General features: G+C 34.3%; 1 protein-coding gene across 1 annotated transcript in view; it reads right to left on the reverse strand.

Moving 5' to 3' along the window:
* The window catches only part of ANKRD31 (ankyrin repeat domain 31), a 148,214-nt gene that overhangs the window by 27,160 nt on the left and 102,925 nt on the right, over window positions 1–18,129 (reverse strand). The window contains exons 18-21 of the mRNA XM_063087604.1: window positions 10,675–10,837; window positions 9,005–9,120; window positions 6,822–6,909; window positions 1,987–2,083 (exon numbers count right to left, since the gene is read on the reverse strand). Coding sequence (XP_062943674.1) covers window positions 1,987–2,083; window positions 6,822–6,909; window positions 9,005–9,120; window positions 10,675–10,837 — 464 coding nt within the window. The remainder of the gene's footprint in view (window positions 1–1,986; window positions 2,084–6,821; window positions 6,910–9,004; window positions 9,121–10,674; window positions 10,838–18,129) is intronic.

An 18,129-nucleotide genomic window follows, 5' to 3' on the forward strand; every position in this document is an offset into this window, starting at 1 on the left:
GAAAAAACTATCCAGACATTTATATGGAATAATAAAAGACCACGCATAGCCAAAGCAATGCTGAGCAAAAAAAATAAAGCTGGAGGCATAACACTACCTGACTTTAAGCTATACTACAAAGCTATAATAACCAAAACAGTATGGTACTGGCATAAAAACAGACACACTGATTAATGGAATAGAATAGAGAATCCAGAAATCAACCCACACACTTACTGCCATCTGATCTTTGACAAAGGCACCAAGCCTATTCACTGGGGAAGGGACTGCCTCTTCAGCAAATGGTGCTGGGATAACTGGATATCCATATGCAGGAGAATGAAACTAGACCCACACCTTTCACCATACACTAAACTCAACTCAAAATGGATTAAAGAATTAAATATATACCCTGAAACAATAAAACTTCTTAAAGAAAACAGAGGAGAAACACTTCAGGAAATAGGACTGGACACAGACTTCATGAATACAACCCCAAAAGCACAGGCAACCAAAGGAAAAATAAACAAATGGGATTATATCAAATTAAAAAGCTTCTGCACAGCAAAAGAAACAATTAACAGAGTTAAAAGACAACCAACAGAGTGGGAGAAAGTATTTGCAAAATATACATCTGACAAAGGATTAATATCCAGAATATACAAGGAACTCAAACAACTTTACAACAAAAAAACAAGCAACCAAATTTAAAAACGGGCAAAAGAGCTAAGTAGGCATTTCTCTAAGGAAGATATACAAATGGCCAACAGACATATGAAAAAATGCTCAACATCACTCAGCATCCGGGAAATGCAAATCAAAACCACACTGAGATACCATCTAACCCCAGTTAGGATGGCTAAAATCCAAAAGACTATGAACGATAAATGCTGGCGAGGTTGCGGAGAAAAAGGAACTCTCATACATTGTTGGTGGGACTGCAAAATGGTGCAGCCTCTATGGAAAATGGTATGGAGGTTCCTCAAACAATTGCAGATAGATCTACCATACGACCCAGCTATCCCACTGTTGGGAATATACCCAGAGGAGTGGAAATCATCAAGTCGAAGGTATACCTGTTCCCCAATGTTCATCGCAGCACTCTTTACAATAGCTAAGAGTTGGAACCAGCCCAAATATCCATCATCAGATGAGTGGATACGGAAAATGTGGTACATCTACACAATGAAATACTACTCAGCTATAAAAATGAATGAAATACTGCCATTTGCAACAACATGGATGGACCTTGAGAGAATTAAATTAAGTGAAACAAGTCAGGCACAGAAAGAGAAATACCACATGCTCTCACTTATTGGTGGGAGCTAAAAATTAATATATAATTCACACACACACACAAAAAAAAACTAGGGAGGGGGGAAGAAGATATAACAACCACAATTACTTGAAGTTGATAAGACAAGCAAACAGAAAGGACATTGTTGGGGGGAGGCGGGAGGGAGGAGGGAGGGAGGTTTTGGTGATGGGCAACAATAATCAGCCACAATGTATATCGACATAATAAAATTAAAAAAAAAATAAATAAATAATGCCCAAACAAGAAAAAAAAATACATAACATCTTTCTCAAAAAAGAATGAGAAGAGGTATATAACCAATACAATCCGTATAAAACTCCTTAAGGAACCCTGAGAGTTTGGAAGTACACAAAAAACACAAAATTAATTAACTGATTAATCAACTGCTTAGAAGGACAACATTTGTGATAGCAAATATTCAGGACTGGAAGAGCTGTCATAAAATTCTTCACTGTAGACAACTTTTTAAGATATTAAAATTTTCTCTTCTTTATATTTCAAGCAATAAAGTAGAAAAATATCTTTCTGGGAAGTATAATTCCCATGGAGGTTACACATTAGACAATCGTATAATGTCATTTTTTTGTCCTAAACAATGTTTGTACTCAAAAGAAATTCCAGGCCTAACTATACAGCTAAAAATGGATAAATTCTAGAAACTCTAAAGAACTCTAATTTTTTTTACTCACCTGTATTTTTTAGCCAGATCATCCCTTTCTGCTTTCTGTTTGGCAAGCACGTTATCCATAACCTCTTTTATCTCTAACATCTTTTCAATGTATTGTTCTAGAAACACGGTAATAGAATAAAAAGTCAATTGAGGCATAGCAAATGTTAAATTTGGTCACACAGAACTTAGCTCTACTGTTAATTTTGAAAAGCCATTATTCCCTGCCTTCCACCCTAATATTAATGGCCCAGATATCTAAATACAGGCTTATTTATTTATGTCGCTCTATGGAAATGCCCTGAGGTATATAGTTAAGAACACTGTACCAAGGAAGAGCAGGACAGCGTGAGTTCTGATCCTTCTACCCCACTGAATGAGCTCTGGGAGCATGGGTAAGTCATGTGACCTCTCTGATCAGCTTTCTTATTTGTGAAATGAAGGTAGTAAAAGAAAATAAATATTTTGTCTGTTGAAATTATGTACTTTTTAAAATACAAAAGGAATATATTAACATTAAAAAATTGTTTTAAACAATATGAATGTTTACAAAGATGAAAAGTATGAGTACCCTCACTCACTCGCCTGCTTCTCTTTTTTTACTCCACAAAGGAGATTGTTGTTAATACTCTGGTGTGTATGAGTGTGTGTATATGTGTGTGTGAAATTTGTTTTACACATTTATTTAATTTATTGTTTAAATATTTATATTATATAATTATATATTACACGTACTTAAATATTACAATCATGCTATCTGTTCTTGTTTTTTGCACTTAACACTTAGGAAGCACTACATGAATACCTAAGGTCACTTATAGATCTTACACATTTACTATTATAAAATAATAACTTAAATTTTTCCTACTTCTTCCTTTGCTTCATGACCTTTCCCTCGTCACAAATCCACAAATCTACAGGATTTACACATAGATGTGAATTGTGTCCAAATCCAGATCCCGAGTAGGAAACTGTAAGACCTAAACAAATACATTTTCTTTCTTTTATGCTACTTGCTATTCATTTCACTTTTGGCTTTCTTAAGGTTTTTCCTAATTCTTTTGGACCAATGTACAGTTTTCTACATAACTTGAGAAAATGAGTGGTGGGAAGTAACATGAGGTTCTGAGTTGAAATTTGTTCCAGAACCTTCCTTTGCAAATCAGACAAATAATTTGTTAAGTATAGAGTCAGTGTCCCCTGAGTTGTTTCTACCTCCCTAATACTATGGCTAAGGATTAGTTTTACAATATAATGCATATGCTAACAATAGGGGAAAATGTGCATGATCATTAAGAATTTAGATATAGGGCCGAGCCCGTGGCGCACTAGGGAGAGTGCTGTGCTGGGAGCGCGGCGGGCCGCCGCGGGTTCGGATCCTATATAGGAATGGCCGGTGCACTCACTGGCTGAGTGCCGGTCACGAAAAAAGACAAAAAAAAAAAAGAATTTAGATATAAATGTGTTTACCAGATTTGACACTGTTTATTAAAAGACACTTAAATTATATATGTGCCCCATCACACTGGGTTTTCTAACTGGATTTTAAACCACAAGTAAAAATAATACATCACAGTAACCTAAAATATTCTATATGTTTCTATAGGAAAGGGTATAAGGATATTTTACATGTAACTTGATACTATATACTTATCAAAAAAACAACATTAATCAATGGAATGTTAGAGAGAACCTAGAAGCTGTCCTAATATGTGTAAGATTTTAATATCTGATAATAGGCATTATAAAATAATGAGGATGACAGAAATTATTCAACAAATAAGTGTGAGTAAATGGGGTAATAATATGGGGGGAAACCCTATCCTATCCTTATTTTATACCACATGCAGAAAAGAGATTTCAGATGAGTTATTTATTAAAATGCTTAGGAAAAATGTTTAAAATGGCATTTTTCTGTTTCAGTTAAGTTGAGGCACTAAAGATATCTGATATCAAAGTGAACGTTAAGATCTCTATGAGAAAAATTTTCAAAGAAACGTACATAAGAAGATCCCTTACTCTTGAATCTCTCATCCAGATGAAAGATATAAAAAGTATCAGAATGTAGAGGGAGGTGAATTTGTAAGGAGATTTCTTTAAAGAACCATTGCTTAACTGAGTGGGAATCTCCATACTGAGCAAGCAGCAAGGGTGAGGAGTGGGGGAGTTTCTCCCCTTTATCTCAAGCCATTGGGGACAGTTCCTCAAAGGATTATTTCAAGAACATTACTGAACTCTCAGTTGGGGAGACAATAGATCAGTATCTGGTTTCTTCCCTGAACACCTAGATGGTGAGACCCTAAGGAGTGAGGAACTTCCACAGCAAGGTGGAGAGAAAGTCGCTGCTGTGCTGGGAAGTAACTGTCCTCCCTTCTAACAGTGGGTCCAAGATTCAAGGGTTCTGAAGACTTGGTGTGGAGCCTGCCTTGTGCTCCTGCCTACAAGGGCTTCTACCTGAGGGTGAGAGTCTTGTGTAGGATGGACCAGCAGAAAAATACAGAAGCTGAGAGGAGACTGAGAGGGCACATGGAAAGGGAAATGTGCACTGCCTATATCATAGGAGTTCCCGTGTGGCAGGTCATGTAGAAGTTTCAGAAAAGTCTCAGAAAACTATTCTCAAGAGACTGAGTTTTAAACATCTGTCAAAGAGTGGCAGAGCCAACCACAATCAGAACTTAGTCATCACCCAAGAATTCTAAGGTCCCCTTGCCTTACCTTTCCTCCCTCAAGGGGCAGTGAGACAAAAATAAAAGGATTATGATTATTCACTGTACTGGTTATAAAAGAATACAATTAAACTACAGAATCTGGGGGTTGGGGGGATTCCTCTTCTTAGAAGAATGCAAAGAAATAGCAAAAGAAAAAAGGCTGACAGGTTCAACTGTACAGAGTTTGCAAGTTTATGTATTTAAACACAAACAAACACGTTACAAATAAAAAGACAGTCAATTGGCTGAAAAAGTATTTGCAGAAGTTATGGTGGAAAATGGGTCAATAATTTTATTATAAAAACAGGCTCTAGTTGATGAGCAAACAAAGAATGAGAACAGTCAATTCACGAGACGAGAAATAAAACTAGTGAAAAATACTACTAATAATCAATAAGGCAAAAGAAAATATGAGGACTAGTTTTCTTATTAAACTAGTATGATTATTTTAAATAAAAATACTGATGCTACTACACAAAAACAAACACCAAGGTGTGTTGATGGAAGTGAAAACTAGTATTATTTCCTAAGGTGAACCTTAGGAAATCAATATATATCAATATAAATTAACAGACTTAAAAATATTTATATAACTTGGCCCAGTAATTCCAATTCTGTTAATATTTCCTAAGAAGATAATTGTAAGTCTAGATAAAGCTACATGTTATATAGCATGACAGCAAAAAATTGGAAATAATCTAAGTGCTCGACAAAAAGGGAAAAATTTAGTAAACTGCAGAACATTTCTTGAACAGGATAATATATAATCACTAAGAATAATGGCTATGGAAAAAAGAATGCAAAAATAATGCACCTAGCTAGATCAAACTGTTTTTAACAGTTTTATTAAGGTTTGACTGTATAACTATATTCTTAGACCAAAAAAAAAAAAAAAAAAAAAAAGAAAAAAAAAGGCCTGGAAACAAATACAACAAGATATTCTGGTGGGATAGTTGTAATTTAAGCATCTGTTTCCTCTTTATTATTCTTTGATGTGTATCTATATGCCTTTTATAATGAAAAATTATGAACTTAGAAAAATCATCTTATATGTACATTACAAATAGTAAATAAAATATACTAACTGTACATATTTGTTTGGAGGTATGAATTATTTTATATTATTTTCTTCAAAATATAATGTACCATATGTGAAGCCAGGATAAAAAGCATAATTATAAGAAAACAATTATAAGAAAGTAACTTTTTTAAAGACTATACAAACATGAGTTAGGACGAGAAATGAACTAACATTGTATCCTCCTTTACAAAAGATTGATGAAGTATTTTAAATTACTTTATTTTTAGCAAAGTACTTCTAACTAACTTTTAAGATTCATATCTGAATCTATCAGGAGCTACTTTCCACCTTGTAAATCATAACTCAAGAAAATATAGCTGTGAGCCATCAAGGGTTTGCAAGTATTCACTGATGTATTGAGAAACTAAGATTATTAGGTCAGGGATCAGCGTCTAATTTGCTATTCTGAATCATTAGTGTTTTGCAAACAGGAAGATGTAATAAGACATCTACCTGGTACACATGCTCATCTAAAAAGTAAGAGGATTTGCTCTTGTGTCACCACTGCACATTCCTCTTCTTCTTTTTTTTTTTTTTTTTTCCCCCGTAACCGGCACTCAGACAGTGAGTGCACTGACCATTCCTATATAGGATCCGAAGCCGCGGCGGGAGCGTCGCTGCGCTCCCAGTGCCGCACTCTCCCGAGTGCGCCACCGCTCGGCCCATTCCTCTTCTATTTTTAAAGGTTACCATAGCTGATGAAGCTGAGGAGCCAAGGAGTAACATAATCTCATCTCCAGTCACTATCTTATGTATGTTTTCTGTCATATCCTTGTCCAAACGTATCACTAGTAGTAGCTTATCTCTGATCATGGTTCCGAATGTTTCTCAAATTACTTACGCTATACCTTGCATGTAGTTGTATCTTTATCAACGATACACAAAGTACTGGTTTGCATCATTGACTCTTAATGATAATTCTTGGCACTTTAAATGCTCTCTCGCATAAAAAAGAAGACACCCTTTTCAGCCATTGTGAGATTTGAAATACACGTGCCTTAAAAAGATAAGATAGCAATGACTCTGGATGTCTAAAATAATCATAGCTGAGTATGAGTCCATATTTACCTGCATCTTCAGGGTTTCTTATTTCAAACTCTAATAAATTTTCTTGTTTTTCTTCTATATCTTTTAGAATGGCACTGATGGTCTGATGCTATCAGATAAAAATATTAGAAACTTCATTACAATAAGGTAGATGTGCTCTCTGATATGCCATTGACAAATGCACAGTAAATAAAGTGCTAAAGAAAAGCGCTGTAAAAATGTTCATTTCTTTTTATGCTCAAAATGTACTCATACTGTGTTTAACCTTAACTATATAAATGTTGCAGATTTGAAAAAAAGTTAACTTATTATATCATGATTTATGTAGATCTCCTGAAAAAGACAAAGTAAGGGTATCAAACACATAAGGAATCATAATTTCTCATTGACTTCTATTAAAATTATGAGGCACAGGACAAAAAAAGATAAACAACTCAGCAACTATATTTAAAGATCACATATATGCAACAAGTTCACTTTAAGACTTATGACTATCATTGCATACTATTAAAATCTCACACACAACCTTAGAAATACAAAACACTACTCTCTCAAAAACTCACAAAGGGGATTTTATACTACCCCTTCATGCTCATCTGTACTAATCTTCCTGCCTAAGATTCCTTCAATTTACTCTGCCCAGATGCCTCTCTCTCTTATGAGAGAATCGTGGAGTGGGCTATTGAACCAGACTGCTTGGGTTTAAATCCTGGCTCCACCTCTTCCTAGCTGGGTGATTCCGGCAAGTTAATTATCCTCTATGCATCTGAATTGAATAACACATGTAAAAATGCAAAGGACAATGCCAGCACAAATTAAGTGGTCAATAAATATTGTTTATTATAATAATATAAAATCCATCTCATATACGAAACCTCTGACTAATCTTATCCATATTGATTTCCTTTTTCTCAGAATTACTTAAAAATTTCAGTGCTACATAATTTAGCATTAATATATATAATGTCTTACACATATTTCTTAATCAAGATGACATCTTGTGGGCAGGAACATGGCTTTTATACTTGTGTATAATTTCCACATTGTTAGGTACACAGTTGTTGCTCAATAAATGACTGATGGGCCGAGCCCGTGGCGCACTTGGTAGAGTGCTGCGCTGGCAGCGCAGCGACGCTCCCACCGCGGGTTCGGATCCTATATAGGACTGACCAGTGCACTCACTGGCTGAGTGCCGGTCACGAAAAAACGACCAAAATAAATAAATAAATAAATAAATAAATAAATAAATAAATGACTGATGACAGACTCATATGTGTTATCCATCCTTTAATATATTCTCAATACACATTCACTTTTAAAATTAGGTCCTTAAAGCTTTCTGAAGTATTTTGCTCTGAAATTTTACCTTGGTGCCCACAGAGCATATAGAAAATGCACATAATAAAACCATCTACTTATGTGGTAAAGCAATCTTATTGCTGTCATTTATTAAATGCATCAAAGTAAAACTATAAAATATAAACATGTAAAACAAACAAAAAAACCCCAAGGTTTACCTCTTTATACAGTGAATGGCTTATGGTTATAAAAGCAAACTATAGACTTGAACTTGTGCCCAGGCTAAGCCTCTACCTACAGATTAAGATAAAACATTTTTTGGTGCCATCTTTCCTTTCTGTCATTCTCATTTTGTGGATGTACACAGTCTTGGCTACCATGGGCAGAAACTTACTCAAAATAATATTTCATTGAGGATGCTACCTTGCTTAAGAAGGGTGTGGCTAATAAGTTTTGTGTTTTTGTCAAACTAAGAATATCCATCTTATAATCAATATATATTTTATTAAGCAACTCTCACTATAAAAAATAAATCCATAAACTATAAATCCAGGACAGCTAAACCAGGTTGCTTTCCTCTTCTATGTACTATGTATCCTAGACACTTTTTAGACTGAGTGACAGTGGCAGTGTTTGTGAGACAAGTAGCCAAAGAACTCAATCTAGGTATAAAGAACAGCTAATTCATAGCTTCTGTATTCAATGCAGATAATTGAGAATTAACCATACAGCATATCTTCTTGGCTCATTCTGTTCAATTATGCTATATTATTTTCCTATGACAAAAAACACTTCAACCTGTGTGTCCATAAAATGGAAATAGTGCTGTCAATAGCCAATGGCTGGCTGGCCCAAAAAACCGTATTTTCTAGGTCTAAGAATGAGAGAATTTCAACTTCACTCACCACAGGAAGGCTTTCTCTTGTTTTTTCTTGGTGTGAAAGGGAAGGTGGGTCAACAGTTTTGCCATTATCACAAAAACACCGTTTATGTCTTTTTGACCGGACAGTAGGAATTTTTACTTTAAAAAATTAGAAAATATATTAGTTTTAATGGTGGCAAGGATGGGAAGGACAAATTAAGTCTACAGTTATTATAATATCTTAATGTTAGTCAGCACCTCATTATTATTATTAATTGCCTAATTATGGTTCGTATTTCCTCAGCATGTATCACATGCTTGATGACAAACACTTGCCATCAATCATCTTATTCATCTTCATATGAACCCTTTGAGGTATGTAGTTTGTTATATCCATTTTGCAGAGGAGGAAAGTGAGGCTTAGAGCAGTTCAGGAAGTTGCTCAATGTCACATCACTAGTATTGAAATTAGATTTTATCTGACTCCAAAGTCCATGCTTTTAACCACTATAAGTATGATTCACTGCCTCTGTAAAGTTCTTTTGGACCCTCCTCTTATTCTGGATTCCCTTTCTCCATATTACCATTGTACTCTATACCCCTCATCCCTCTGGAGTAACAGATCAAGGAAGTGTATACACAAGAAACAATAGACATGTGGGAATAGATACAGCACTTTATAACAGAGTGCCCAGTAACTCCAAATGCAAGGTTTCTCTGGTAAGCTGATCTAAATCATGAGACGTGAACCTTCAGGTATGGCTGTGGAAAGGGAGAAAGAAATGGCTGGGGCCTAAGAAAGGCCCTGACCCTATGGACCACTATGTGGTAGTAGGCAATGAAAAGAGGAAACTTCTATTAGTCTGGACCTTGATCTACGTGTGACCTAGCCCACTAATTAAATATGACACAATGAATACCTTTGGCTCTAACCAATCATACCAGTAATTATTCCTCCCTTGAAAATCAACCGCTGGTAAGGATAGTGGTAGGTTAGGGGAGAAATGTGACAGGGGTTCTCTCATCAGCATTCTCACTCATAGTGAAGGCAGATATGTTTCTGAGTTTTTCTTCTACGAGTCAAGCCTCAAGTATGAGGGAAAAGGAAGAATAATTCCCTCTCCTCAGCACTTAATAGAATGCAATCTACTGTTAAAACTTGGTTCATAAAATTCTGCCTAGCTGTATGTTCTCTTGAAATATTCTTTTCACTATAATACATTACATATGCACATGTCTATTTACTTAACAAATCAAGATCCTAGTATTAGAATACTAGATTTTTCAAAAGTTGGCATGAGTCCAACCGATGTATGAAGTGTTTCAAATTTTGAAGTAATGGAATCTTAGTTGCAAAGACTTCAGTATAATGTCACCCTTTTCCAGTCCTACTATAAGTAAACTAATCTGACTGGTTTCAGTTATGTCTCTATCTCACACTCCATGATAGACAGATTAATGTTTGATTAATGAATGATCCATGTTTCACTCAACATGTAACTCTAATCCAATAGGATAATAAGATCTATAAATTAAACCAAATTTGAAAATGCCAATTTCTAAAAATAAATAATGGCTTTTCAAGAGTTTGATAAACATAGGAAAAATCTATACACAGTTATGAAACAATTTATACTACAAATCTGAAGATTTTATTTTTCTAAGAAAAGGTATACATCTGTATAAAATAGCAAGCAATATTGACATACATACCAGCGACTATAGCATTACTCTTATCTCTATTACCAGTCTCAATAGCACCATAAGATTTTAATAGCTCTTTCATATTTTCATCATCTGCTTGATCCAAAGCATTCTTCTGCTTTTGGTCTTTTTGATTGGGGTTTGCTCCATGTTGTAGTAGAATCTCAGCTGCCTACAAGGTATTTTTTCAAAGTTATCTTTACAGACACCTAAGAGGAATAATTTTTGCTTTCATCACAAAACACTGTTACCGAGCATTAAATTATCAAGGGCTGGCCGGTTAGCTCAGTTGGTTAAACTTATAAGAGCCTTATAACACCAAGGTCATTGGTTAAGATCCCTGTACTGGCCAGCTGCCAATAAATAAATAAAAGTTATAAAAAATATTTTTCAAACTCTGGTCAAAAAAATATTTGATTAAATTTGATATGGCAATTGTAAACTGACCCATTGATTTGGCCTGATTGGGCCTCATGAGAGAACCAAATATGATGGCATGAAAGTACAACATACTGCCTTCATTGCAGTAAAAGGCAGACATTGGTAGGCCCAATTCTAGATTAGCACTGCCCCGTAGAATTTTCTGCGATGATGAAATGTTCTGTATCTGCTCTGTCTGTAGGGTAGCCACTAGTCATATGTGGCTACTGAGAATTTGAAATGTAGCTAATGTGGCTGAAGAACTGAATTTTTAAATTTTACTTAATTGATTTAAATTTAAAATCTAAATGTAGCTAGCAGCTACCACACTGGACAGCACAGGTGTAGATGCGGCACAGATTAAGCTGCTTTCACACAAATGTGGAATTACTGATGCCCAGAAGGATTTACCCTATCTCTTTATCAGAGCCCTTTGTCCTTCCCCACACTGCTGTAGGATGGGGTGGAAAAGCGGGAAAGAACAGTTTCAGGACTGTATTATATTATAAACTGTACTTTAAGTTGATATAGTTGACTAAAGTTCAGTTTGGACTATTTCAGGTATACTGCTTATTCAAGAGGTTTTGTGAACTAGTCTAGGAACCTAACATCCATTCTAAAATTTTCCCTATAGCAATATGTATCCTAAATAACAGACTTAGAGGGAAAGTTAGAAATAATCTACTCCAACCCAATCATTTTACAGAAAAGGAAACAGGTCAAAGAGGTTATGACATTTTTGGGAGAAAAAAAGTTTCTAATATAAATAAGGTTGCTCTGGGTAACTCAAAGTTGTGTATTAGAAATCTGTAAGTGATCAAAGTTAAGAATGGTTACTAACTAGATTATGGTATAAGTCAGTAAAAAACTGCCAGTGATCCCACTTGAAGAGGCAAGCAAGTGATTCAAACCATTGAAAAACTTCTGATCAGGAAGAGATGGTCAGAATTTTGTTAAAATGGAGACATACTGTGTGCCAGCAGATTTTTATATTTATGCTCGTGTCCAGGGATGAAGAGGCAGAGAAATTTAGGATCAAATGTGCCAGTAGAAATGATTAAGGATAGTCCCTAGAGGTAGCACAGCATAAAGGAAAACACCCTTATTTTAAAGTCAAGCATACAAAACTCACTCCTGCTATTTACTAGCTATATCCTTGGACAAGTTGCTTACCATCACTAAGCCTCATTTTCATCACTGTAAATTTTGCTTTTTGTAGAATTTCATATGAATGCAATCATACAGCATGTAGTCTTTTGTGTCTGGTCTCTTTGAGTTAGCATGATGCTTTCGAGATTCACTGATACTACTGTTGAGTATTGATAGTTTGTTCCTTTTAACAACTTAATTATTCATTTACCAGTTGATAGACATTTAAGGTCCCTTGGGATATTATGAATAAAGCTCCTATGCATGTTCTAGTACAAGTCTTTGTGTGGACAAAAATTTTTCATTTCTCCTGGGTAAATATCTAGGAGTGAACCAATAATTCATATGGTAAGTGTACGTTTAATGTAATAAAAATTTACCAAACTGTTTTCCCAAGTGTAATGTTTTGCATTTCCACCAGCAATCTAGAAGAGTTCCAGTTGTTACATAGTCTCTCCAATACTTAGTATTTCCAATTTTCTAATTTTAGTCATTCCAGTGGGTTTGTAATGGTATCTGATTGTGGTGTTAGTTTGCATTACCTCAATAACGAATGATGCTGAGCATCTTTTTAAGGGTTTATTTGCCATTCATATATCTTCTTTGGTGAAGTGTCTATTGAAATCTTTTGCCCATTTTTATTGGGTTGCCTTATTACTGAGTTTTAACAGTTCTTTATACATTCTGGATACAATCTATTTATCAGATATATATTTTGAGAGATATATGCTCTCCCAGTCTGAGAGGAGAGGATTGCCTTTTTACTTTAATAGTGTCTTTGAAGAACAAGTTTTTAATTTTTATGAAGTCTAACATTAATATTGGTCATTTAGAGCTTAATAACTTATATCCTGTTCAAGAAATCTTTACCCACCTCAAAATCACTAAGTTTTCTACTACGTTTTATTCTAGGAGATTGTTTTAATTCTTACATTTAGGTCTATGATCCACTTTATTTATTTATTTATTTTTTTAATTTTATTTTGTCGATATACATTGTAGCTGATTATTGCTCCCCATCACCAAAACCTCCCTCCCTTCTCCCTCCCCCCCTCCCCCCCAACAATGTCCTTTCTGTTTGCTTGTTGTATCAACTTCAAATAATTGTGGTTGTTATATCTTCTTCCCCCCCCCCCCCCCCGGTTTGTGTGTGTGTGTGTATGTGTGTGTGTGAATTTATATATTAATTTTTAGCTCCCTCCAATAAGTGAGAACATGTGGTATTTCTCTTTCTGTGCCTGACTTGTTTCACTTAATATAATTCTCTCAAGGTCCATCCATGTTGTTGCAAATGTATGATCCACTTTAAATTAATTTTTACATATAATGAAAAAGTTCATTTTTTTAAGCAAATGGAAATCCAAAGTTTCAACTCCATTTGTTGAAAAAGTATCCTTTCTCTATTTAATTGCCTTTGCACCACTGTCAAAAATCAACTGACCATGTATGTGTGGATCTATTTCTAGATTCTTCATTCTATTCGATTGTTTCATATGTAAAACTTAGTAGTTCTCAACTGGGAATGACTCTGTCCCCCAGGATACATTCAGCAGTGTCTGGAGATGTTTTTGGTTGCCACAACTGGGGGATGTGGATGCTACGGTATCTCAAAGGTAGAGGTCAGAGCGCTGCTAAACATCCTACAATGTACAGGACAGCACTCCACAACAAAGAAATATTCAGCCCCAAATGTCAGTGGTGCCAAAGTTGAGAAACCCTGGTCCCTTATGCCAGTAACACTGTCTTGATTACTGTAGCTATAGAATAAATATATATACACTACAAGTAGTGTTTGTTCTTCAATGTTGTTGTTCTTCAAAATTGTCTCAGTTATTCTAAGTTCTTTTAATTTCATTTAAATTTCAAATTAGCTTATTAAAAATTCCTGTACGAATTTTCATTGGATTTCCACTGAATGTATAAATCAGTATGGTTAGAAATGACATGTGAACAATACTGAGTCTTCTAAGCCACGAACATGGTATATCTCTCCATTTATTTAGGTCTTCTTTAATTTCTTTCAGCAATGTTTGGTAGTATTCAGTGTAAAGGTCTTGCACATATTTTGTAAAATTGATCCACAAGTGTTTAATATTTTTGATATAACTGTATATGGTATTTTCAAATTTTCAACTTCCAATTGTTCATTGCTGGTATACAGAAATATAGTTGAGCATTTGTTAGATTCATTTATTAAGTCTAGTAGCTTTTTTTCATCATGTCATATGAAATAAAATAGCTTTACTTTTTCCATTCCAAAATGTATGTATGCCCTTTATTTCTTTTTCTTCCATTACTGCACTGCGTAGAACCTTCAGTACAATGATAAGAAATTGTGACAGCAGACATATATCATGTTCCTGATATTAGGAAAATATTCAGTCTTTCACCGTTAAGTATGATGTCAGTTGTAGGTTTTTTCAAAGGTGCTCTTTAGTAGATTGAGGAAGTTCACTGCTATTCTTGGTTTGCTGAGAGTTTTTTTGTTTTAATTATGAACGAGTGCTAACTTTTCTTCAAATGCCTTTTCTGTATATATTGAAATAAAAACATAGTTTTTCATTTTTAGCCTGTTAATTTGGTAAATTACATTGATTTTCAATTATTAAATTAATCTTACATTCCTGGCATAAATTCCATTTGGTCACGTTATATTTACGTATATTGCTGGATTCAACTTGTTAATAGTTAAACAATTTCTGCATCTATGTTCTTAAGGGATGTTGGTCTGTAGTTTTGTTTTCTTGTAATGCTTTTGTCTGATTTTGGTATCAGAAAATGCTAGCTTGATAAAACCAGTTGGAAAGTTTATTATTCTTATTTTTCTGGAAGTGTTCGTGTAGAGCTGTTTTGTTTCTTCCTCAAATATTCCATAAAATTTATCAGTAAGGACACCTGAGCCTGGAATTTGCTTTACGAAAAGATTTTTTAAACTACAAATTCCATTTTCTTTCACAGATACAGGGTTACAAGAGTTACTTCTTTGTGAATAAGCTTTGATAATTTCTTTCAAGGGATTTGTCCATTTTACTTAAGTTGTTGAATTTATTGGCATAAGGCTGTAATAATAGTCCCTTATTAATCTTTTAATGTCTATGATCTATAGTAATGTCCCCTGCCTGATTCCTGATATTGGTAATTTGTGTCTTCTCTCTTTTTGCATTGTTTGAAATCTGGCTAGAGGCCTATACATTTTGTTAACCTTTTCAAATAATCAATTTTTGTCTTTGTTAACTTTCTCTATTGTCTGTTTAGTATTTCATTGATTTCTGTTATCTCTACTTAGTTTGCTGGTTTTTGTTTTGTTTTGTTTTTTGAGCTTCTTAAAGTGGAACCTGAAGTCACTGATAGAACTTGTATCATTCTTTTTTGTTAGTATAAGCATTCAAAGTTTTAAATTTCTAAGTTCTGCTTCAGCTGCACCCCATAAATTTTGATATATTGTGCTCTTATTTTAATTCAGCTCAAAATATCTTGTGATTTTTTTTTTTTTATGACCCATGCATAGGTTATTTAGAAGTATGTAATTTCTAAATATTTGGGAGTTTTCCAGACATCTTTTGGTTATTGATTAGTAGTTGCACTCCATTTTGGTTAGATAACATACTTTGTATTATTTCAAGTATCTTAAACTCACTGGAACCTGTTTTATGGCCCAGCATATAGTCTATATTGGTGAATGTTCTGTAAGTACTTGAAAAGAATGTATATTTTGCTGTTGTTGTTGGCGTCTTCAATAAATGTCAAATAGGTAACTTGTTTGATAATGTTCAAGGCTCTATATCTTGGGTATGTACTTTTTTGATCATTTCTAAAAGAACTGCAATCTCCAACTATGATTGTGGATCACTCTATCTTCATTTCAATTCTATCATCTTTTTCCTCCTGTATCTGAAATTTGTTATTGTTTGCACTCACTTTCAGAATTGTTATGTCTTCCTGGTGAACTGTTCCCTTTATTATTATGAAATGTCACTCTTTATCCCTGACCATATTACTTGCTTTGAAATCTACTTTGTCTTATGTTACCAGAGCCACTCTTTCTTATGATTATTGTTTGCATAGCATATCTTTTTCCATAATTTTACTTTTAACTTATCTGTCTTTATATCTAAAGTGAGTTTCTTGAAGATCACATTTAGTTGGGTCTTGTTCCTTTATCCAATCTGATAATCTCTCCTTTTGGTGGGAGTGTTTAGATCATTTACATTTAAAATGATCATAAGTAAGGTTGGGTTTAAAACTACCATCTTGCTATTGGTTTTCTAGTTGTCTCATCTGTCCTTTTGTTCCTTTTACCTATTTTCCTCACTTCCTTTGAACTGAATATTTACAATTGATTTTATCTTCCCTATTAGCTTATTATCTATACCTTTTTTTTTAAAAAATATGATTACTCCAGGGTTTTCGATATATATCTTTCTGCTACCACATCTATCTTTAAGTAACAAAAAACCACTCTATGTATAAGAACTTTACAAGAGAATACTTCCATTTCCCCCATCCATTTCTTTTGTGATATTCTTGACTTTTATTTTACCTTTGTTATAAAACCCACAATATGTTATTGTTTTTATTTTAAGGTGTCAATTTTCTTTTAAAGAGATTTGCAAAATAAGAAAAGGTCTTTTTTGCTTACCCACATATTCATCACTTCTACAACTCTATTCTTTTCTAAATCCAAATTTCCTTCTGTCATACTATTCCTTCTGCCTGAAGAACTTAATTTAACATTTTTAATACATAAATTCTCTTAGATCTTGCTTGTCTAAAAAAGTCTGTACTCCATCTTCATTTTTAAAAATTAAGATATAATACACGTACCATAAAACTTACCCCACTAAAGGCATACAATTCAGTTGATTTTAGTATGTTCACAAAGTTGTACAACCATCAGCAGTATACCTAATTCCAGAATAGTTCATTACCCCGAAAAGAAACTCCATACCCACTAGCAATCACTCCTCATTTCCTCCTCCTCTAAGCCTCTGGCAACCACTAGTCTACTCTCTGTATGGATTTGCTTATTATGGACATTTCATATGAAAAGAATCATACAATATGTGGCATATGTGTCTAGTTTCTTTCACTTAGCATAATATTTTCAAGACTCATCCATGTTGTAGCATGTATCAGTACTTCATTTTTATGGCTTAATGGTATTCCATTAAAATATACCACATTTTGTTAAATGTTTATCAACAGACGGACATTTCGGACATTTCTACTTTTTGGCTATTGTGAATACCATGCCATGAAAATTCATGTACGAGTTTTTGTGTGATCATTTGTTTTCTATGCTCTTGGGTATATACTTAGGAGTAGAATTTTATTAGGTCATATGTTAACTCTATGTTTAACTTTTTGAGGAACTGCAAAACTGTTTTCCACAGTGGCTGTACCATTTTACATCCCCAGCAGCAATGTGTGGCAGTTCAAGTATCTCCACAGCCTGTCCATCACCTCTACTTTTGAAAGATTTTTTGCTGGGTGTAGAATTGACAAGTTTTTGACTATCCTATCCTATCTGTCTAAACTATCTCAAGATAAAGAAATAGGGACAAAAGGGAGGAACTGAGTCAAAAATGAGGCAATGATAGAAGAAAAACTGTCACACAGGGAGGAAGTTAAAGTAGGCATGAGGAAAGTTGTTGGCAATGTATCAAAGGAATTAAAATGTCATTAAAAATACCACCTTCTTTTTTTTCATATAAAACACTTCTCCTGAAAAGAAAGGTAATAAGCACAAGGAAAGTTACTCCAGAAGCAAATTTTGTCTATATCATCATTTAGGTCAAGGGACATAAGTGATCCTCTAGATAAGGATCAGCAAACTATGGCCCATGAGCCAAATACAGCCTGCTGCCTGATTCTGTGAATAAAGTTTTATTGCAG

This window comes from Cynocephalus volans, chromosome 2 (assembly GCF_027409185.1).
Source record: "Cynocephalus volans isolate mCynVol1 chromosome 2, mCynVol1.pri, whole genome shotgun sequence".
Classification (NCBI taxonomy): domain Eukaryota; kingdom Metazoa; phylum Chordata; class Mammalia; order Dermoptera; family Cynocephalidae; genus Cynocephalus; species Cynocephalus volans.